General features: G+C 39.2%; 1 protein-coding gene across 1 annotated transcript in view; it reads left to right on the top strand.

Annotated features, from left to right (window-relative positions):
* Nucleotides 1-23,785, top strand: part of LOC126153520 (uncharacterized) — a 119,235-nt gene that overhangs the window by 20,810 nt on the left and 74,640 nt on the right. Inside the window, exons 3-4 of the mRNA XM_049916079.1 lie at nucleotides 7,377-7,523; nucleotides 10,333-10,537. Of these exons, the coding sequence (XP_049772036.1) occupies nucleotides 7,377-7,523; nucleotides 10,333-10,537 (352 nt within the window). The remainder of the gene's footprint in view (nucleotides 1-7,376; nucleotides 7,524-10,332; nucleotides 10,538-23,785) is intronic.

Genomic DNA, 23,785 nt, shown 5'->3' with positions numbered 1-23,785 from the left:
CGTCTTGCAGAACCGACCTCCTGCACATTTTTATCTTCACAACTACACATAGAAGCTAAGACTCGAAATAAGGCTTGCATATCTTCCCTTGTCACTTCTGGCCTATGCCTGTCAGCATCTGCATCTGTACTATGCATACTTACATTCATTTAAAATATTCCTTTGCCTCGAGGTGTCATTAATTTCGTCTACTGTAATCAACGTATTACTTGTAATGAAATGTACTGTATTCACGGGCATCCAATGCAACAATGGCACGTCGTGCCCAGCATCCAAATAATCACCGCTTGATGGTTCCAAAACACTCCTTGTTACATTTTGCAAATTCAAGTCTACTACTTTGGCATCTTGGTTTTGAAATGACATATCCTTATTGTTTTGTCCATCCATTATAGAAATCTTTACACCTCAGCAGTTACCAAAATAAATATTTTCTCTGTTTGGATTTTACTTCCGTGCTATTTCACGCACAACAGAATGCATATACAGCTATATGTAATTGTAATCTCAGTTGTTGTTCACTCAATATGCTTTTCGTACTGATAAAGAAATGCCATTCTCCCTACTTGATTGCAGTTGTGTTAACCTATGAAGCTTTAGGTTCTGGATTTTAGGAAATAGGGTCTTGGATTTTCTAAAAGGTCAACTAGGAACACAGTTTCTACATGCATTGCGCGGTCCTACCTTATTGTTGTTGTGTAACTGGTACTTCCCTCTATTGTACTTTTAGTTGTCCACTCTTGGTATTGTTGTCTTCTTCCTTCTAATTTATGTATTATTTCTTTTCCTTTCAGTTAGTATTTTTCCAGTGTTACATCATCGTCTCCATCATGTCATCAGAGTAAATGGAACATAAAGAAATTATTAACAAACATGAATATTCATTGTCTTAACAACACTAGTACTCACAGCTTTGCCCACTACATACCGTACCTGTCACTTGTCACCACTTTATAATATAATAAATAATAATAATAATAAATGTTTAGATACATGGAAATAATGAGATTAATTTTTCGGCATTTCATACAAGCACAATAAGCTGGGCTATGCCTGTAAATGTGTAAAGAATCTTTTCATATTAGTTCTACTTAGGCGAAATAGTCTTGCCCTTGTTGTAGATTTATGCTTACTAGTTAATAATACTACGTCCAGTCATCGTGTACACTACAAAATCTTGACTGTGTCCATGATATTGTAATCAGATCATCATCATAACTCCAAAGTACACAGGTGGGCTTCATGGGTTTTTATATATTACAGTACTACTTGCATGTCATCAGAGTAAATGGAACATCAAGAAATTATTAACAAACATGTATATTCATTGTCTTAACAACACTAGTACTCACAGCTTTGCTCACTACATACCGTACCTGTCACTTGTCACCACTTTATAATATAATAAATAATAATAATAATAATAATAAATGTTTAGATACATGGAAATAATGAGATTAATTTTTCGGCATTTCATACAAGCACAATAAGCTGGGCTATGCCTGTAAATGTGTAAAGAATCTTTTCATATTAGTTCTACTTAGGCGAAATAGTCTTGCCCTTGTTGTAGATTTATGCTTACTAGTTAATAATACTACGTCCAGTCATCGTGTACACTACAAAATCTTGACTGTGTCCATGATATTGTAATCAGATCATCATCATAACTCCAAAGTACACAGGTGGGCTTCATGGATTTTTATATATTACAGTACTACTTGGGATAATGAGTCATGCTACTTCACTGGTGAAATAATGCTATATTATTTTAAAAAAAATAAACTTTTCACTCATCCTCTCAACCAAAATGGCTACCACCGATTACACTCTAAAATAACGTGTGTCTGCCTTCATTCATTAACAGAGAGCAAGTCCTTCCTCTTACCGAGGAACAGGAAAAACTTCTTTTTTTTTAACATTTGAAAATAAAAAATACATGATGGTAGGCGCAGGCTCTACGCTGGGCTACTGCCTCGCCTTTTCTCTTGGCCTTTGAGAAAAAAGAAAACATAAAAGCAAGAAATGCAAAAGATACATCACAGCTTGCTTTTGAGAAGAAAGGTTCTCAAGATGTGGAGTAATAGCAGAAACAGCCACCCAAATTTCGTTGCTTTCAATCAGCTGTGAATGGTAGATCGACTTCATAACTTCTGAAGCTGAAAAGCCAATCTTGCACAGGTACATTGTTGCATTTTGGTTCAGCATTAGGAATTCCTTGCTAATATATATCTGAAATTCCAACAAAGACACCTGATTAAATTTACTCTCCTGTGAAATATCTCAAGTGAGATCAGTAAGTTGTTCTTGGCCCACTGTGTTTTGACAGGATGGCCCAGGAGCATTTTTGAATGAATTTTTAATCCAGTTAAATTTATCAAAGTCATTGCAGAAATATTTTCCAAAGTGAACTTAAAATGTTGCAAGATGATGCAGGAGGCAGGTTTTTATCTCCATTCTTCCTCTCTGCTGCACACCTGATGGCCGGCCCAGGCGTTTGACGCATAGCAGATGACTGGATAACGCGTAATTCCCAGCACCAGGTTGACAGGGTTTGCACGTACCCCCTGATACAGGCCACGCCCTGGAAGGGGTGACTGCCTGAGCTGTTACATACCCAATTGCCAATTGGTCCCACTTTTCGGAGTTCGGGAGGTGCAGACGGGTCCCACATTTGGAAGAAGTGCGTATTCGGAGACACTTGAAATTGTGGGGGATTTTTTCACAATGAGCCAGTCATCATCCCAGTCTACCTCTACTAAACATAAATGGAATGTGGCTAAAGATTCAAAGTCTCTCTGGTGCACCTGCGTTCCTTGTGGTATCAGTTACCAAAGAAGGTCAGTTCTGTGCTACAGTTAATTCATTTATTATTCAGAAAGGTGTTGATGCGGTTACATGCCCTGTTAAATCCTGCTGTTGCTTACATAATGGGAGTTAGCTTCTGGATACAAATTGTGATTTTAAAGCCCAACAACTGCTTACAACTTTGCTCTTCCATGGCTGTCCTGTTCGTGTCGAGGCCCATCATATGCTGAATTCTTCGTGTGGTGTTATATACATTTGGATGCCTGATGGTCTGACCGAGGGAGAAATCCGAAATTATATCTCTGAACAGGGCATCACCGCAGTCCATTGGGTAATGAAAAAGGTTTATGCGATTTTAGTGTTTACACACACACTTTTGCTCTCATTTGCGAAGATTAAGGCAGGCTGTGAACCCATCACTATTTGACCATACATTTCAAATCCGATGCATTGCTACCGGTGTCAACATTATAACACACTCACGTGTCCTGTCGAAACACAGCCAGGTGTTTTACTTCTGGTAGAGATCCTCGTGAGGGTTGTATCAATTGCAATGGCATCCATGCCACCTCATCCCGCGAGTGTCCTGTGTATCTTGATGATCAGGCCATTCAGGAGATCCGGGTGAAGGGAAAAGTACCCTACCCAGTTGCTTGCAAGTTTTAGGCTAGTTGACAGCCCTCCATCTTACAATAACGTTCTTGCTCCTCTATGAAGGACATGGCCATGCAGGCTTGCGATCTCCAATCCAGTATTGCAGTTTTGAAATCGCTCAGTATCACAGTAGCATCTCTATCTCCTTCTCCCACAGCTGCACATCAAGACATCAAATCTTCACCCCCAGTGGCGAAATCATATGCTACACTACGGACAGGCTGGAAAGGACAAAAGAAATACCCCTGCAAAGGTATTTTAGATTCCTCCAGACAACAAAAGTGTTGGTCTGTGTAAGCCAACTGTAAAGGCCCTAAGGAATCGAACAAAGATGATTGGTCTTCTCCTTACCCAAGTCAAATATCATCTTCAATGGTGCATCACATGAAAACCCCACCCAGCCGACCGACTGAAAACCTCACCCAGCCGACCGACTGAAAACCTCACCCAGCCAACCAACGTCCATTTTGCTGGTGCACACCACCTACTCTTTGTCTGCCCTGGAATCCACGGGCTGGCCCAGGGAGAATGCCGCTGCCTCTGTAGACTTCATGGAACAGGATCCTCCAGCCACTGCACCCTGTAGTAGTGAGTCTATGAAGGGCGGCACTCAGCGCTCACAGAGGTGACTACCTTCATTTGTTCCCTCCTCAACATTCTCCCTTATGACTCCAATGGAACATATGTGGCATTACATACAACATGGAGGAATTACGGATGCTCTGGGAATCACAACGTCCAGTTGTTTTCTGCCTCCAAGAAACAAAATTGTGTTCTCTTGTGATCACTTTGATCTCCCGCATTCCCTTCCAATACGTTTTGACCTTCCTCCCTAGGATGGCATTCTATCTCACTGGGGGTAATGCGACTCATCCAGGATGAAGTCCATAGCTACATCATCTCATTGAAAATCCGGCTTCAAGTTGTTTTAGTCTGCATTTTCCTTCCTCACTTCGCCTTTCCACTTTGTAACATCTACATCCCTCCGTCGTTCGCTGTCAGCCCTCTTTGCAGCCTTTTGGCTGACCTTTTCAGTCAACTCAATCTCATCTCTGTCAATGCTGGATCACCTATGTTCCTTTCAGACTCCACACACACACACACACACACACACACACACACACACACACACACCTATTCTCATTTTGGACGTCTCATTGTGCACTGCCCAGCATGCCTGCCATTTCAAGTGGTCCGTTCTCTCTGACACATACTCAAGCAACCATTTCCCATGCGCTGTCCCATTTGCTGGCTCCTACCACACCTGCGTGTAAACCCAATTGGCAGCTAAGACTGACTGGCAACTTTTGACGAAAAACGTTTCCCCAGTTGTAATGACCAGGTAGGGTACCTTATGAATGTTGTCCTCACTGCTGCAGAATGTTCCATACCTCACACTTCTTGTTTACCATGCTGTGTCCTGTTCCCCTGGTGGACTGAAGTGTGCCGCAGCATGATTCAGGTGTGGAGACATACTCTCCACATTTTTAATCGTCATGCTACGATGGCGAACTGTATTCATTACAAACAGTTGCAAGCACAGTGTCACCACATTCCTCAGGATAGCAAAAAAGCTAGCTGGATTTCATTTACTAGTTCTTTTAACTCTTTCCCTCCTTCTTCCATCATGTGGGACAATCTCCGTCGGCTCTCTGGGACAAATGTCCATTCTCTGATTTCCAGCGTAACTGTAGCAGATGATGTCACTGTCGACCCAGTTCTTATCTCCAACATGTAGGACTGTTATTTTGTGGCTCAGACACAAGTGGAGGAGGTTTGGGTGATGTCCTTCTCCTCTGAGAATCGTGAATGCTACAGTGCTGTTTTTACTGTGAGGAAGATAGATCATACCCTCACTTCATATCAATTCCAATCTTCCAAAAACAACTGGACGATGTTCACATTCAGATATACCTTTCTCTTGTGGGCAAGCATTTTCTAATTTGTACATACAATCGCATTTGGGGGTCAGACCAACCTCCTCTGTTTATACTGATCACTTGTCTGTTTGAAACTAGACTGGGTGTTTAGTTTATTCCTCTGCCCGTCCATCCATTTTATGCCGTCTTAACACAATCCACCATTGTGGAGAACATTTGGTCACTGGCACCTTATACACTAGCGTGGTTGAGAGTCTCTGTGTAGAAGCTACTGAGCTACCACTTGTCATACCAGCATGATGTCCTCCTCAGCAGAAACTCATGCTGTGTGTCTGCCATGCCCAGCCACCCGTCCTATGCCCTCTTTATATATGACTCCCATTACCGCCAGTTTGGAGTGTGCCCTTCTTCTCTGTCACCTCTTGGAGTTCACTTTCGGCTACTGCTCCAGCAGCTTAACTTCATGCTACCTGTCATATTCCCAGTGGGTGTGAACCTTTCACCAGTTTGGCTTTGTATGGCGGGCCGTGTTCATCTTGGACTTCATTCACTTCCCAAGGACACTGCTCCAGATTTGATCTCTTGCTGTAGGTTTTTTGACCTTCGCCCGCAACTGAGTGATAGCACCTTCATGATTGGCTATGGTGTCGGGTGTTCGCTCGTTATTGGCACCAACTATTTTTGGTACTGGCTTCTAGAACACTGCTCGATTTTTACAGCAAAACTCTTCACCCTCTATCAGGCCCCCCAGTACCTCTGATGACACATGCTTCTTAATTGTGTCATATGCTCTGATTCTCTCTGTGCTCTTCAGAGACTCTGTGTGCTGTACACAGTACATCCTGTAGTGCAATGGGTCCAGGAAAGCTTCCTCTTGCTCACTGCTGAGGGAGCCTGCGTGATGTTCATGTGACTTCCTCCTCACTTCGGTCTGACAGGAAATGAGGCTGCTGATGCTGCTGCCAGGGCTGTAGTCATCCGACCTCGGCCTACTTGTTCTCCCATTCTTTTGGTTGATCTCCGTGTTGCTGTCTGTTGGCGGATGGTGTCACTTTGGCATCACCACTGGTCTTCTCTTCACAGGAACAAGCTCCAGGGAGTTAAACCTCTCACCCAACGGCATGGCCAACCTCCCTTGGCCCTCTCATAGCAAGGTTATAGTTTGCATATTGGCCACTATTAGCCTCGCCATTTGGCTCGTAGCTATCCCCCACCCCCTTCTGCTCATTGTTATCCACCTTTGATGGATTGCCATTTCCTGACTCAATGTCCTTTTTTTTTTTAAACTACTTACTTTCCAGTGTATGTTTGCCATTCGAGTTATTGGCCGTTTTAGCAAATGACGCATGGGCTGTTTATCCATCATAGCGGTATGGCGAAGGACATTTAATCTTTGGTTTGGGAACTCTGCTGCCTCTATGGTGTTTTTTGTGGACCTTTCTCAAAGGCTAAGCCCTTGTATTTAGCTATCTTTCCTTCTATCGATTGGGCTTAACATATAGTTGCTTTTGACTTTTTTTTTACTTCTTGGTGTTCTAATGTTATGACATGGGCAGATATGACCTCAGTTGTCAAAATCTGTCTCGCACAGACTCTGGAGGCATAAAATTGGTGCATGATTGAAATACTGGATTTTCAGTCTGTCACACACTTTTCTTTAAAAAAAGTGGGAAAATTAAAGTGAAATGAGAGTATTGGTATATGCCTATAGTCTGATATTGTCATTTATTTCTTTGTCTATTGTTTCTTTTTCAAAAAAGTGTTTATATATACACACACACACACACACACACACACACACTTTTGTGGGAAGGAGCCACATGCAAACTGCGTACCAATCAGTCAGATGATGTATTTTGTAAATTATTCCAGGGCAATGCTATAATGTTGAGTCATTATCAGAACAGTTGGTGCTTACTTCTATGTGACATAAGCTGAATAACTGTCACCTTGACCTTAAGCAAAGAAATTTGTTATATTTCTTCATATAACATTTTTGTGGTTATAAACGAATTTTTTAAAATTTTTATGTTGTAGGAAATTGTGGTTCAGCGTTTGTGACAGTTTCTGTATCACATTATGGATCATCAGAATTTGAAACACTTCTGCCATCATCAGTTTTAATGGATCGACAACAGACTAAAAGTGGGTCAGGAAAAACATCTGTGCTGATGTTTTCAAGAGGTTTGTGAATTGATAAACTTTAATTATTTAAATTCTCTGTTTGCCAAGAAAATATACAACTGTGACCACCTTCAGGTTTGTGTGACAATATTTGTGAACATTTATACTTCAAATCAGCTGCAAGATGTATGACAGAATGTATACTATCACGTAGTACGATATTTGTCTATGTGCTCTCCTGATGATGAAGAGATTGAAACAGCATATTAGGAAATAAAATAAATTGTTCAGATTGTTAAGGGGGCAAAAACATAATTGTGGTTGGGGGCTTAAATTCATTTGTAGGAAAAGCAAGAGAAGGAAAAATAGTGGGAGAACGTGGTGTGTGGGAAAGCAATGGAAGGGGAAACCACATGGTAGAATTTGGCACATTGCATAATTCAGTCCTTGCTGATACATAATTTAAAAATCGTGAAAGAAGGTTGAATATGTGGAAGATATCCAGAGACACGGGAATTTTAAGACAGAGATTTCAAAACTAGATTTTAATTTGCAAATCTTTTCCATGGGCAGAAAGGGACCATGACCATAGTTTATTTTTTATTAACTATAGATTAAAATTGAGTAATTGCAGGAAGGGAAGAAATTAAGGAGATGTGACCTCTATAAATTGAAAGAATCAGGTTAGGTAATGTCTGACTGAAGCAGGCTTTTGAGAATGTTCACTAGATTACACTCTTTGAAATTCTTACGGTAGCAGGGACAAAACACAGAATGCAAAATGTTATCAGTGGATTTGAAAGGGAAGCAGTAGTTGAGAAGGGAATGGGACAGTGTTGTAGCCTATCCGCAGTGTTGTAAGCATGTACATCGAGCAAGCAGTAAAACAAGTGAAAGAGAAATTTGGAATTGGAATTAAAATTCAGGGAGAAGCAATGAAGACTTTGAGGTTTGCCAATGACATTGTAATTCTCCCTGTGATGGGAAAGGACTTGGAAGATCAGTCGAATGAAATTGAAAACCTTTTGAAAAGTGGTTGTAACATGAATATTAACAAAATTGAAATGAGGGTAATGAAATTTTGTGAAATTAAATGAGATTATGCTGAGGGAGTTAGATTAAAAAATGAGATACTGAAAGTGGTAGGCAAGTTTTGCTATTTGGGCAGCACAGTGACTGATTGATGTTGCCCAAAGTAGAGATAATATAAAATATGAGCTGACTATAGCAATAAAAATATTTCTGAAAGAAAGATATTTGTTGACATTGAATAAGTATTTATTTTCTGAAGGTACATGAATGGAGTATAGCATTGTATTGAAGCAAAGTGTGGATGACAATATATACCCACAAGAAGAGATTAGATGCTTTTGAAATGTAGCACTGCAGAAGAAAGCTGAAGCTTAGATGGGTGGATTGAGTAGAAGATTAGATGGGTGGTACTGAATTGCTTTGAGGCGGAAACAAATTTATGCTACCACTTGACTAAAAGAAGAGGTTGGTTAACAGGAAACATCCTGAGGCGTCAAGTAATGGTCAGTTTATTAGTGGAAGGAAGCGATAGAGGCTGGAGGGAGATATTGTAGAAAGAGACTAAGGCTTCAACACAGTAAGCAGGTTCGAATGGATGTAGTTTGTGGTTATATAGAGATGAAGAGGCTTGCACAGCATAGACTAGCATAGAGAGCTGCATCAAACCAGTCTTTTGACAAAAGGCCCAACAGTGACATATAATAAATACTTGTTAACTATGTATACATATTTTTTTAACATGATAACAACACATGTCTTAATCTGGCTCACTTCAAAGTTTTTAATTTAATATTGTGTCTTAAAATCTGTTGTAAAGCCATTATATTCCACAGACAATCCATCAGGCCTTTTATTTAAATTATGTGGAGTACATAAATAATTTTTTTTCTCTTTTCAAATTGGTTTAGTGTAAAGAAGTGATTATTTCCCATATAATTTGTTTGTTTGAAAATGTGAGTAAAAACTACAAATAATACTTGCTTTCAAATTAAGTTGTTTCTATACCTAATTTTCTGCAATTTCATTATTGATTTCCCTCTAATGGGTCTCCCGTTTTTGGCTACCATTTTTGCTTAAGGCTGTTAACTCCAAACCTTTCATGTCTATTTTCCAGATAAAGGAACATAAAATTCAAAATACAAATATTTTTGTGATCTTTTTTTGATGTGTAGACCTAAATTTGCAGCTTGATGATAAGTAGAAGTTTTTCTATGACTTCAACATACACATACAGATTCATTGTTTTGCTACCAAACATCAAAGAAAAAAGTCAACACATTTTATGCCTGTTGGAAACCCTTTGGGTTACATCATTTAAAACTACCTTCTCTTAACCAATTTTCTAGGTTTACTATTTATGTGCCTGTTGATTGATCAATGCCTCAAAGATACAGTAGTATTTATCTTTATTCCTTTGGTTATTGGTATTCGATCCAGAACTTTTCACTGTCAATTTAAAAAGGAAGAAAAGACATGCATAATGTTAGCAAGAAATCTTGATTTAGACAGAGAAATGGGCATGAGTTTCCACAAGTATTGAAGGTAAATTTCTCATCTTAGATGAACAGCAATGCATTTGGGACAGCTTTTTAGCTGGATGGAAGAAATAAATAAAACAACAAATTTACATTCATTATCTTTGATATACACAGTCTTGTTTATAACTTAATTTGAAAAAGTCAGTTTGTAAAAGTCTGTTACGACTTTTGAAGTTGATGTTAATCACAATGCAATACCTTGTATTCCCATTAGCAAGACAGTTTTATTTATTTAAAAATTTCATATAGTTTTAGCATCATGGTATTCATTACTACCCAATGTGTGTTTTATTTTACAGATAAGTTTTGTGAAAATGTGAGAGAAAACAAATGGGGTATCATAAAAATTACTTGTACGCAACCATTTGATACTCATGTTCCATTTGGTTTGAGTTTTATCCACATAATAACATTTGAAAAAGATACTGTCTTTGCTGATACAAGTGGAAAAGAAAACAGGATTATGGCAAAAAGGAACATATACAATAAAGCAAGCATTTCCAGGTATTTTTTTTTTTTTGTCATGTATATTATTTTAGTTTGCAAATTCAGTTGCTTCAAACTTTCTCAACTTCTCTGTTTAACACAAAAGGGATCTTTGTTTTATTGCACCATTTCTTATTTGTTGCAGTTTAATGTGTGTTGTGAGGCAGTATAATTAAAATGACGTGTCTCGTTGACTTTTGTAATAGTGATTCATATTTTGCAATAAATGCTCTTTAATGTTTTGGTGTACTGCACTTGATAACTTGGAGCACAAATCAAGTCACTTGCATTGATTGCCAATGAATTTTATCGTACTGTTTATCTTTCTCTGAAGATTGCAACAGTCTATTTGGAATTCTTTTTTTGTTATGTTGGCTGATCATTATAATGTGGACTTGTGTGTAATGTCAATGTGCAAAATATGTGTCAGGGTGGCTGTTCAGACGTTGGGGGGGGGGGGGGGGGAGAAATAAAAAAGTCCCTGAGAATTCCAGGTATGGGGAGGAAGATGGTGTCAAGAAGCTCCTTATAAATTAATGGTGGTGGTGGAGGGGATCCTCATCCATGAAGTGGAGGGGGAGAGGCATACCATGGTAATGACTCTTTTTCCTCTCAATTGACCTACACACCAGCCATAAGCAGTAGTTTAACCACAGTTTTTAAATATTGATAATTTGTATGGATTAATATTCATATAATTAACACACTTTGAGACATTAAGTATTTTAAAATTTGTTATTTACAAAACTCAGTAAAATTCAGTTTCAATGTTTGCTTAAAAATGCAGAATTTTGTGAGATGTTATGAAATTCCTTGAGATTTCCCCAATTTTGTCAGGTATAATGTAAGTCACTGAGAATTCTAGCTTTTGCCGAATAATCGTCACCCTTTGTTAGTATTTATGTGATGAAAGTATCATAAAAAATAATTGATTTTTGAAAACACCGTGTAATTGGATAGTTTTAAAAAATCTGCACACCGAGCAGCAGCAGGAGAACACAAGTATAAAAGACATTATTCTTATGCACGCTTTCAGAGCTAGCGGCTCTTTCTTCTGGCAGAAAGGTTGAAGGGGAAAGAAGACAGGTGAAGGAAAAGGGCTGGTGAGGTTTAGAAAAAGGGGTAGAGCTCAGAGAAGTCACCCGGAACCTTGGGTTAGGGGAGACTTACCAGACACCAGCACTCTATTGGAGCACAAGTGTGTGTGTGTGTGTGTGTGTGTGTGTGTGTGTGTGTGTGAGAGAGAGAGAGAGAGAGAGAGAGAGAGAGAGAGAGGGAGGGAGAGAGAGAGAGAGAGAGAGAGAGAGAGATTGTACAATTCAACGAGTCATTTTCCATTATTTGTTGGTCTTTTTATGTGCTGATTTAGTGCCCTACAATATTCCTATACTTTGTTTTCCATTCAACTTGTACATTGTAATCATGCAGTAAGATCCCTATGTAGTATTTCAGGATTTCCACCATTCTGGTACCCACTATTTTCCAGAAATTGTCTGTCTTTTCTGAATTCTTGTGATTTTTGTCATTTTATTTGGTGTATTGTATGTGTCAGTAGGATAAGATGAGGGAGTGAGCAACCATATAGGTTATAACAGGAGGATTTGTTAGGTAAACGCTTGATATAATTCATGATACAGGATGGATGAGGTGCACCTAGGAAAGTTGACCAGGCCATTAATGACTAGGAAGAGCCATCACATCAGGTTGGAAGCTGCAGGCAGAGAGTGAGTCCCTTCTGAACCAACTTTGTGCTCATACCCCCAGGAATTCACATTTCTGTCTTTCCATACTCCTCATTGGTTGCTATAGATGATACTTGTAGAGTGGTAGTTTCTAGTTTGTGTGAATTATTTTAGGCCTGCAATATTCATCAATTCCAAGTCATGGGAATGGTCCTGTAAGCATAAGCAAACACCGATCTTGAGCGAAGGGAAAGTTAATAATTTAAATCTCACTAAAAGGCACTCGAACTCTCCAAATAAAGTGATCGCCTGCTTGGCATGTACATTAATAAAAGTACTAATTTTGTTTCCACAGCACACAGAGTCTGTCATCTATTGGTTCGAAATCTGAGATTTTGATATTGGCAGCAGAGGATGTGTCAAGAAATGGAATGCTCTGCATTGCTCTCTTTTTTTATTTGTTCTGAAAGAAGCAATATCCATCTGATTCAGAAATGTCATTTGAAGCAGGTTTCTTGCAACGGTTTTACTATAATTTTATATTCTTCTGAGCATTAATCAATTGTTTCATCTTGTCACATTGTATTAATGAGTTTAAGAGTACAGTTCCTAAGAAAGTCCTTGAATTGGGCTTAAGTTTGTGAGACCTTTTGGGATTTCCATTATGTTCTGACTCACCATTAACATGGTGTCACATCTTCCCTAGAATCCAAATTGAATGCTTGCTTGGATCTTTGGTGACAGTGGCGTCTATGGAAGAGTTGCTACTTAGGTTATTAATTAGATTTCATTGTGTTATCATGCTTGTATAGCTTTAGTGTGTTTTGGAGTAATTACTGTACTCACTCTCATTACAACTAGGATTGTCAGTCCTGGTAGGCCTTAACTTTGATCTTGATAATGGCAACCTTCCTACTTTATCTGGGCTTTGGGATACTCAGTACACACACACACACACACACACACACACACACAAGCAAATAATCCTAATAAACATCTGATATGACTTATTAGATTGAATACAAGAACACCTTATTACAGAGTTCCCAGGTATCCAGACTGCAAACATGCAACTGAGGTTATACACATTACAGTGTGCCACATGGCCACCATTCATGTGAAGGCAGGCTTCAGCTCATCTGTGTCCATTTATGTTCAAAACTGCCAGATGTGTTCCAAACGCACAGAAAAACTGACAGTTTCAGGTTGGGGGATCTAGGTGGCTACGGTATTGGCGACCCCAGACTGATGCTCTTTTTGTCGAAGATTCATGCTACATATTCCCAAACAGCAACATGAAAGTGTGCTGGTGCATCACATGCATGTACCACACATGCATTCGTTCATCCTAAGGAACATAATCCAAATAGTCTGTTAGCTTTTGCATAACTACACTTGTGCAGTCTCCAAAACTGTGTTTATTGGGATTATTTACTTGTTTCATTACACCTGTGATGGAGTGGCTGGGGAGAGGGAATGCACCGAGAACACATGCAAAAGAAATGACAGTATATGAGCCTGGAGTCACTGCTTGATAGTTAATACATTATGTTTAAAGACTAGTGGCTGAAACATTAAAAGCCTGATGCTTCTTTTGCATATACTCTCACTAGTAAGGTGCAGCCCCACTATCATATGTTGTTGGAGTGTTTTTACCTTGTCAAATGCATATTTTGGATTACAAAAAGCTCTGATATGAAATGACATCATTTATTATACACTGAGGTGACAAAAGTCATGGGATAGTGACATGCATATATACATCAGAGGATAGCGATATGCACATACACAGATTGTAGTAGTAACGCGTACACAAGGTACAAAAGGACAGTGCATTTGCGGACTGTCATTCATACTCAGGGGATCCATTTGAAAAGGTGTGTGATGTGATTATGGCTGCGCGATGGGAATTAACAGACTTTGAACGTGAAATGGTAGTTGGAGCTAGACACATGGGACATTCCATGTATCTTTCAAGACCTATAGTGTCAAGAATGTGCCAAGAATACCAAATTTCAGGCATTACCTCTCACCATGGGCAACACAATTTCCAACAGCCTTCACTTAACAACCAAGAGCAGCAGTGTTTGCATAGAGTTGTCAAAGTGCTAACAGACGTGCAATGCAGAAATCAGAGTGTGACATATGATGAACGTATCTGTTAGAACAGTGCGGCACAATTTGGCGTTAATAGGTCATAGCAGCAGACAATCGACATGAGTGCAGAGGGCATTTTAGTATGGCACCATCTATCTGCAAATCATTGCGCATGCATGATTTCCACGCCTGTGCATTCTTCATGTGCGTGTTCTTTATACAGGCGTCAATGTGTGGATACCATTATTTACACCTAGACACTAGTAAGGTCGAAACACCTGAAGATGCTGGACAGTTGCTCAGAGGAAACGTTGTGTAAATTGCACGTCATCTGGCGGCAAGCCCGTGAAGACTATTTACAATGTATCTGCTGGGAAAGCTTGAAGAGTCACAAATAATGAGAATCATTTAAGATGAAATAAAAATGGTCTGGAATGGAATTGATCCTTTATTGCCAGTGCCATTGTTGGACCATTAGCTCCTTCAGGAGGTGAATCATTAAAAGCAATCCTGCTTACAACAGAGTGCCTGAAAAATATTAACAAGAGAATTATTGCACAGTTATTCACCTATTCATCACAGAAATTCAATATGGCAGTGTATTACCTTTCATCTCACTTGCTGTACTAAACATGAAAAAGCCTGAGCCAACTGTAAAAGTGCTATTTCTAAACATGCTTGTCGTGTCTTGTTTAGCACATGGGTGGCAGAAGAGATACGTAGCTTGTTTCAGAATGTCGACTAATTGATTTCCGGTATTAAGATCTTTGTGAAAACTCCATACAGGATTCAGATATTGAAAGACATTGCGCCAAATGTGTCTGTGTCCCCTGAACCTTTCATAACAAAATTGGGGACATGGATTTCAACAGCAGTTTACTACCCTTTAAATTTCCAGAGTATAACTAAGTTGTTCATTGCTCTGTAGGATGAAGCATCTTCAACTTTAGCAGTGAAGAAACTTCGCAAATGACTTGACTTCCATAGCAGCCAAGTTTGGTTTCCTATCACAAATGAACTGTCCAGCTTCAAGAAACATAACAGTCTTACGAAATCAGTGAAAATTGTGGATGATTGTGTGCAAGGATTGGAGAATGTGGGAATGTGCCAAGGAAATGGGGTTTGTTAGTTATGGAAAAGTGAAAATATTTTTTTCGAAAAATTCTGATCTTGACAAACTTGGAAATATTTCAAAAGTTTTGCTAGGTGACAGTTCTTTGCAGTAGAAGTAAACCCGGCAGTAGTTTAATGTTTTAGATTTGCTCCAGTTACCTCTGTAAATGTGGAGAAGTCTTTTTCTCAAATGAAAAGTGTATTATCTGACAGGAGACTCAACTTTACTCCAGAAAATTTTTCTGTATTGCCTTCTATTCTCTCTTGTAACTATTTGTAATGCCTTTTTTCGTGCATATTTTAATGGTTTATAATGCCTAAACTTCCAGACCCATGTTTTGAGGGGTTAGAAAAGGTGTAGTTTAAGGAGGGACCAGGATGACACAGATTGGATGGGTAGTGTAACACTTCTGAAAATGTTGTAAGTACACACGATGTAGCCATACGTGTGTGTGCTCGCGTCCTTGTGTGTGTGTGTGTGTGTGTGTGTGTGTGTGTGTGCGCACGTGTGTGCATGCCTTTACACAGTAGAAAAACAGTGCGCAAAAATTTTGAAATACTCTTAATCTGGTTTACATGCCTGCAACTGCTCAATACCCCAAACATACAGTAAGTGGTCACCCTTACTGATTCCATTTTTGCAGTCCATCCATGACTTTCCATGAGCATAAATATATCCCTTCACTTTCTCACACAGTGGCATCAAATAGTGGAATTTGGTAACCACACAACTTATGTCAGTCTGCTTTTACTGGAGTAAAACAGTATGCTTTTGAAGAGAATGCAGTTGTAATTTATCCATATTGTTATGCAAAACTCTTGCCTCCATCAAGTATGTAAAATAAGACTGTCCTTTGTATTATTTAAACAGAGGATCTGAAGCAGTGAATGAGAATTTTTCTTTTCCCAGTGGGAGCCTTATTGCTCCTCACAGCAAATGAACGTTAACGGATGCCAAAGAGCTGCTTAATGTGAAACAGATTTTTCTTTGCTTCATATATTTTCTTTCCAGGCATTGGATATTTCCGACACCATTCTATCATTATGCAATAACCACAAGTATATGAGAAACCCTCACAGGAACACGCTTCATACTGTTGTCACTGGAACGTAATATCAATAGATGTCGATAACAGTGATTCAACATGAAACCGCATGCTCTTCACGCCATGGGCATTGTTAACTTCAAGCATTGAACTGCGAGAAAATCCCCAAAGTACTACTTTGCACTGGAATTAGTAAAAAATATTAAAAGTTGACCCCCATGAACCATGGACCTTCCCATTGGTGGGGAGGCTTGCGTGCCTCAATGATACAGATAGCCGTACTGTAGGTGCAACCACAACGGAGGGGTATCTGTTGAGAGGCCAGACAAACATGTGGTTCCTGAAGAGGGGCAGCAGCCTTTTCAGTAGTTGCAGGGGCAGCAGTCTGGATGATGGACTGATCTGGCCTTGTAACATTAACCAAAACGGCCTTGCTGTTGTGATACTGCAAACGGCTGAAATCAAGGGGAAACTACAGCCGTAATTTTTCCCGAGGGCATGCAGCTTTACTGTATGGTTAAATGATGATGGCGTCCTCTTGGGTAAAATATTCCGGAGGTAAAATAGTCCCCCATTCGGATCTCTGGGCGGGGACTACTCAAGAGGACGTCGTTATCGGGAGAAAGAAAACTGGCATTCTACGGATCGGAGTGTGGAATGTCAGATCCCTTAATCGGGCAGGTAGGTTAGAAAATTTAAAAAGGGAAATGGATAGGTTAAAGTTAGATATAGTGGGAATTAGTGAATTTCGGTGGCAGGAGGAACAAGACTTCTGGTCAGGTGAATACAGGGTTATAAATACAAAATCAAATAGGGGTAATGCAGGAGTAGGTTTAATAATGAATAAGAAAACAGGAGTGCGGGTAAGCTACTACAAACAGCATAGTGAATGTATTATAGTGGCCAAGATAGACACGAAGCCCATGCCTACTACAGTAGTACAAGTTTATATGCCAACTAGCTCTGCAGATGACGAAGAAATTGAAGAAATGCATGATGAGATAAAAGAAATTATTCAGGTAGTGAAGGGAGATGAAAATTTAATAGTCATGGTTGACTGGAATTTGACAGTAGGAAAAGGGAGAGAAGGAAACATAGTAGGTGAATATGGATTGGGGCTAAGAAATGAAAGAGGAAGCCATCTGTTAGAATTTTGCACAGAGCATAACTTAATCATAGCTAACACTTGGTTCAAGAATCATAAAAGAAGGTTGTATACGTGGAAGAATCCTGGAGATACTAAAAGGTGTCAGATAGATTATATAATGGTAAGACAGAGATTTAGGAACCAGGTTTTAAATTGTAGGACATTTCCAGGGGCAGATGTGGACTCTGACCACAATCTATTGGTTATGAACTGTAGATTAAAACGGAAGAAACTGCAAAAAAGTGGGAATTTAAGGAGATGGGACCTGGATAAACTGACTAAACCAGAGGTTGTACAGAGTTTCAAGGCCAGCATAAGGGAACAATTGACAGGAATGGGGGAAAGAAATACAGTAGAAGACAAATGGGTAGCTCTGAGGGATGAAGTAATGAAGGCAGCAGAGGATCAAGTAGGTAAAAAGACAAGGGCTAGTAGAAATCCTTGGGTAACAGAAAAAATATTGAATTTAATTGATGAAAGGAGAAAATACAAAAATGCAGTAAATGAAGCAGGCAAAAAGGAATATAAACGTCTCAAAAATGAGATCGACAGGAAGTGCAAAATGGCTAAGCAGGCATGGCTAGAGGACAAATGTACGGATGTAGAGGCTTATCTCACTAGGGGTAAGATAGATACAGCCTAAAGGAGAATTAAAGAAACCTTTGGAGAAAAGAGAGCCACTTGTATGAATATCAAGAGCTCAGATTGAATCCCAGTTCTAAGCAAAGAGGGGAAAGCAGAAAGGTGGAAGGAGTATATAGAGGGTCTATACAAGGGTGATGTACTTGAGGACAATATTATGAAAATGGAAGAGGATGTAGATGAAGATGAAATGGGAGATGCGATACTGTGTAAAGAGTTTGACAGAGCACTGAAAGACCTGAGTCGAAACAAGGCCCCGGGAGTAGACAACATTCCATTAGAACTGCCTTGGGAGGGCCAGTCCTGACAAAACTCTACCATCTGGTGAGCAAGATGTACGAGACAGGCGAAATACCCTCAGACTTCAAGAAGAATATAATAATTCCAATCCCAAAGAAAGCGGGTGTTGACAGATGGGAAAATTACCGAACTATCAGTTTAATAAGTCACAGCTGCAAAATACTAATGTGAATTATTTACAGACGAATGGAAAAACTGGTAGAAGCCAACCTCGGGGAAGATCAGTTTGGATTTCGTAGAAATGTTGGAACACGTGAGGCAATACTGACCTTATGACTTATCTTAGAAGAAAGATTAAGGAAAGGCAAACCTACGTTTCTAGCATTTGTAGACTTAGAGAAAGCTTTTGACAATGTTGACTGGAATACTCTCTTTCAAATTCTAAAGATGGCAGGGGTAAAATACAGGGAGCGAAAGGCTATTTACAATTTGTACAGAAACCAGATGGCAGTTATAAGAGTCGGGGGGCATGAAAGGGAAGCAGTGGTTAGGAAGGGAGTGAGACAGGGTTGTAGCCTATCCCCGATGTTATTCAATCTGTATATTGAGCAAGCAGTGAAGGAAACAAAAGAAAAATTTAGAGTAGGTATTAAAATCCAGGGCGAAGAAATAAAAACTTTGAGGTTCGCCGATGACATTGTAATTTTATCAGAGACAGCAAAGGACTTGGAAGAGCAGTTGAACAGAATGGACAGTGTCTTGAAAGGATATAAGATGAACATCAGCAAAAGCAAAACGAGGATAATGGAATGTAGTCGAACTAAGTCGGGAGATGCTCAGGGTATTAGATTAGGAACTGAGACACTTAAAGTAGTAAATGAGTTTTGCTATTTGGAGAGCAAAATAACTGATGATGGTCGAAGTAGAGAGGATATAAAATGTAGAGTGGCAATGGCAAGGAAAGCGTTTCTGAAGAAGAGAAATTTGTTAACATCGAGTATAGATTTAAGTGTCAGTAAGTCGTTTCTGAAAGTATTTGTGTGGAGTGTAGCCATGTATGGAAGTGAAACATGGACGATAACTAGTTTGGACAAGAAGCGAATAGAAGCTTTCGAAATGTGGTGCTACAGAAGAATGCTGAAGATTAGATGGGTAGATCATGTAACTAATGAGGAGGTATTGAATAGGATTGGGGAGAAGAGAAGTTTGTGGCACAGCTTGACTAGAAGAAGGGATCGGTTGGTAGGACATGTCCTGAGGCATTAAGGGATCACAAATTTAGCATTAGAGGGCAGGGTGGAGGGTAAAAATCGTAGAGGGAGACCAAGAGATGAATACACTAAGCAGATTCAGAAGGATGTAGGTTGCAGTAGGTACTGGGAGATGAAGAAGCTTGCACAGGATAGAGTAGCGTGGAGAGCTGCATCAAACCAGTCTCAGGACTGAAGACCACAACAACAACAACAACAACAACATTAAAAGTTGATCTGAAAATATTAAATGTTGATCTGTACTTACATTTTGATAATATAAAAAACTTTTTCTTTGTGTTATTATGAATTGCCAGGTATGTAACAATTTCTCACACATTAAACTCCATTAGACTGACAATCACGCAATGGGCAATGGATCTGGAGCCAGAGAACACATGGACAGTAATAAATATTTCTGATGTTGGTGAACATGCCAGAGGTAGTAGGAATAATTCATCAATTATTATATAAATCCACAACTGTTTCCATAGCAGTCTCTGGGTGAATTGTAGCAAAACGACTACATTTCTTTCTATCATCAAACAGTTCAACTTCCCAACAGAGTCCTTTCCATCATCAAACCGCTCGATTCTCCATCAGAGCCTCTCAGAATTTCACGTGATGTACCTGACTTTTTGAGTAAAATAAATTTTCTGAGAATTTATTATTTTTCCATCTTTCCGAGACAAATCGCCACCTTGTTTACATTAGTTGACTTTTGTTGCTTGGCAATGTAGTCATTAAAACTTGTCCAATAGCACCCAGTACTGCTTAAAGTTTGCGTCAGCCGTTCTGGGCATTGCTAGCAACCAATAAGATTCATTCTCTCTCTGAGCGGCTAGCTGTGAGTTACAAATTAGACTGCGAGAATCTCTCTCTTGCATGCTGTGCTGTTGTATTTTGCAGCAGTGCAGTTTCAGTCACAGAGTGACCGAATTATTCATTTTTTCCACTTACAGATTTGTGGCTGAACGTGCAGCTGTAAGTGCTGTAAAACCAGAAGTGTCTAATAATAAAAGGATATTACAGCTGAAGTGGTTTTATTTCTCAACATCATTATATTTAATGTGCATATGGAAGAATGTTACATTTATAACTCTTAGAGTTTAGGGATAATGTTAATTTCTTACAGAACGTTAAGATATGTTTGACATTGGTAGTGCTATCACCTAAAACAAGTCTAAATCACACAACATCTTCAGATCAGAGTACCAACCACAATCCGTCAAAATGTGGCAGCACAAGTATGGAACTCTAGTGGCTCTTCTTCTCCAAGGAGGAAGTTGTGGTACAAAGGGCAAACTGCATACAGGGCTGAGCTAGAATTACCTCATTTCGCCTGAGTGTCTGGAAAGGGGTACTTAACAGTCAAATGGTTGATTTGGCCAACAACAATGTAGAGTGTCAGAGACTATGGGGTCAACTTAAAAAAAAACCTCGGTTAGTGATGAGGAGTTAGTGTTGAATTGATCCTACAGTGCAATCTTTTGTGCCTGGTAGTGGCATCCTTAGAGAGTCTTTTATGCATTAGATCATGGTCCAAGGCATGTTTTTGTGTTTAATGTTTCATCTCATAATACTGGAGACCTCATCAAGGCTATAAAGACTCAGATATAAGTTTCAAACTTAAAAAGGCTCAGCAAGCTGAACTGTTTGTACGTATTCACACACTTGGGAGATTCTGACATCATCAGATCACAGCTTGAAATTTCGGAGTTGGGCTGTCGTGTTGTGTTATGGAGTTTGTAGTGGAGCTTTATTTTTCATTAGCTTTATTTTGCACTAAGGCCCGCAACTTGTCCAACTTCAATCCTTATTCTTTTATATTAAAGTTGTTTTTTTTTTTTTGAATTTCTATGGCTTCTCTGTACACCCTAGCTTAATAATCATCAGATCTTAATAAGATCGTAGTATTGGAGAAACGAATTTGGTGGTTCCCTGGTCCCCTATGCACGATCTGCTACTACTGATCTATCTGTGTTTTCCAGATGACATTTGCTCTTGTGTTCCATGAGCTGGCTGTTAATGCTTTTCTTTTACACTAGATCTCATTTGCAACGGTTTTTATGTATTTCAGTTGTTGGTTTAAGTACTGTGTTAATACTGTTCCTTCTTAGTACTCAGCTGATGTGATCTGTGACTGCTTCTAGAAATGAAAGCTAAAGTTTCCTAGTTGTTGGTTCTGTATCACCAGAAATTCTAGATCTTTTAGGATGTAGTTTCCTATTTATCTCCTTGTCAGAGTACATTTTTATTTTCTGAAAGTAGTTTTTAAATGATTCAGCTATTCCTCAAAATATTGTTATTCACATATGCTAGCCTGGTCCACCAATTGATTTGATCACTACTCTCTCCACTTGGGATGGTGATGCCACAGCCAGCCGCTGTGGCCGAGCGGTTCTAGGCACTTCAGTCTGGAACCGCGTGACTGCTATGATCACAGTTTCGAATTCTGCCTTGGGCGTGGATGTGTGTGATGTCTTTAGGTTTGTTAGGTTTAAGTAGTTCTTAGTTCTAGGGGACTAATGATCTCAGATGTTAAGTCCTATAGTGCTCAGAGCCATTTCAACCATTTGTGATGTCACAGTTGGAAGGTATTCTAGCAAATGATATGGTAAATCTTTTTGAACATTATCTAACATCAGTTTACTTTCAGTGGGACAGCAGATTGTATGATCAAGCTGATGACATGGCTATGTGGAACCTAGTCAGTGCAGCCGTATAGAAAAATTTGGAGAAACAGTCCTTCATATGGTCAGGAAGAAACCCTCTTGCTGGATTCAGCGTATTGACGATTCTTTCATTATATGACCTCTTGGAGAAAAAGAACACTCTGAAATTCTAAATTTTCTGAGTGAAGTTAATTCCAGTGTAGAGTTTACTATGGAAAAATTTACTTTTTATGTGTACAGGTACTTACAAAAACTCATGGATCTGAAGGGCACAAAGTCTAAAGAAAGCTCACTCACTTTGACAGACATGTTCACAAAAATGTGTCACCATCCTAAACAGACAAAAGGAGTGACAAAAATGTTGATGGAATGGCTAAAAGAATTTTTGAATGACAGTGGTGGAGGAAGAGCTTAATTATTTAAGAACTAATGGGTACTCTGACAAAGATATAAATAGGGCACTACACCCTTTTAGAGTGGAAAAGAATCAATTACAGTGAAAAAGGACATACACTTCCTTAGGCAGTATACAGTTCCTTGCTGTATTCAAGTTTACATATAAGAACTAAAAAGCAGCATAAACACCCAGTTTAAGGAGCACAATAGCAGTTGTTATCTGGGAATCTCAAACAAATTGACAGTAGTAGATTGTGCACTAGAACTAAGTTTCTTTGATTCTGTGGTTTTATCAGGGTCCTAACATTTGTATGCTAGGATGTTCAGAGAGGCCACAGAAATTCAAAAGCACAGAAACAACACAAGAAACAATTTTCGTCTGGGAAACACAGATAAACCAGCAGTAGCAGATCTTGCTCATGTACCAGCGAGTCACAAATCAATCAACAGTATCAAATTTGTTTTTCCGATACTATGTTTTTCTTAAGATACAGTGCTACTATGCTAAAATGTACAGAGAGGCCATATAAGTTTGTAGCAGATCTTGCTCATGTACCAGCAAGTCACAAATCAATCGACGTTAGCAAATTTGTTTTTCCGATACGTTTTTCTCAAGATACAGTGCTACTATGCTAAAATGTACAGAGAGGCCATATAAATTTGAAAACACAGCTTTTAACAGAAAAGAAGAATTGAAATTAGACAAGTTAGGATCATATTGCTAAATAAAGCAAAAAGCACCAACTCTTCCGCACTGACTATAACACATCGGTGTGACTCAACAGGTCTTGTGCAGCCATCTGAATGATGTCACAACACGATGGTTGCCTGGACATGCACTTAAAGATCTTGCTATCGTTTGCCTACACCACCATCATATCATTGATTGCATGCATTTGTATAAACAGTTTGTCATATTGGGCTTGTTTGAGTTTATAACTGCTGTCTGTGTCTTAATAGCCTCTTATGATGATAGCC

Source organism: Schistocerca cancellata, chromosome 1 (assembly GCF_023864275.1).
Source record: "Schistocerca cancellata isolate TAMUIC-IGC-003103 chromosome 1, iqSchCanc2.1, whole genome shotgun sequence".
NCBI lineage: Eukaryota > Metazoa > Arthropoda > Insecta > Orthoptera > Acrididae > Schistocerca > Schistocerca cancellata.
This window is presented reverse-complemented; position numbering and strand designations above follow the sequence as displayed.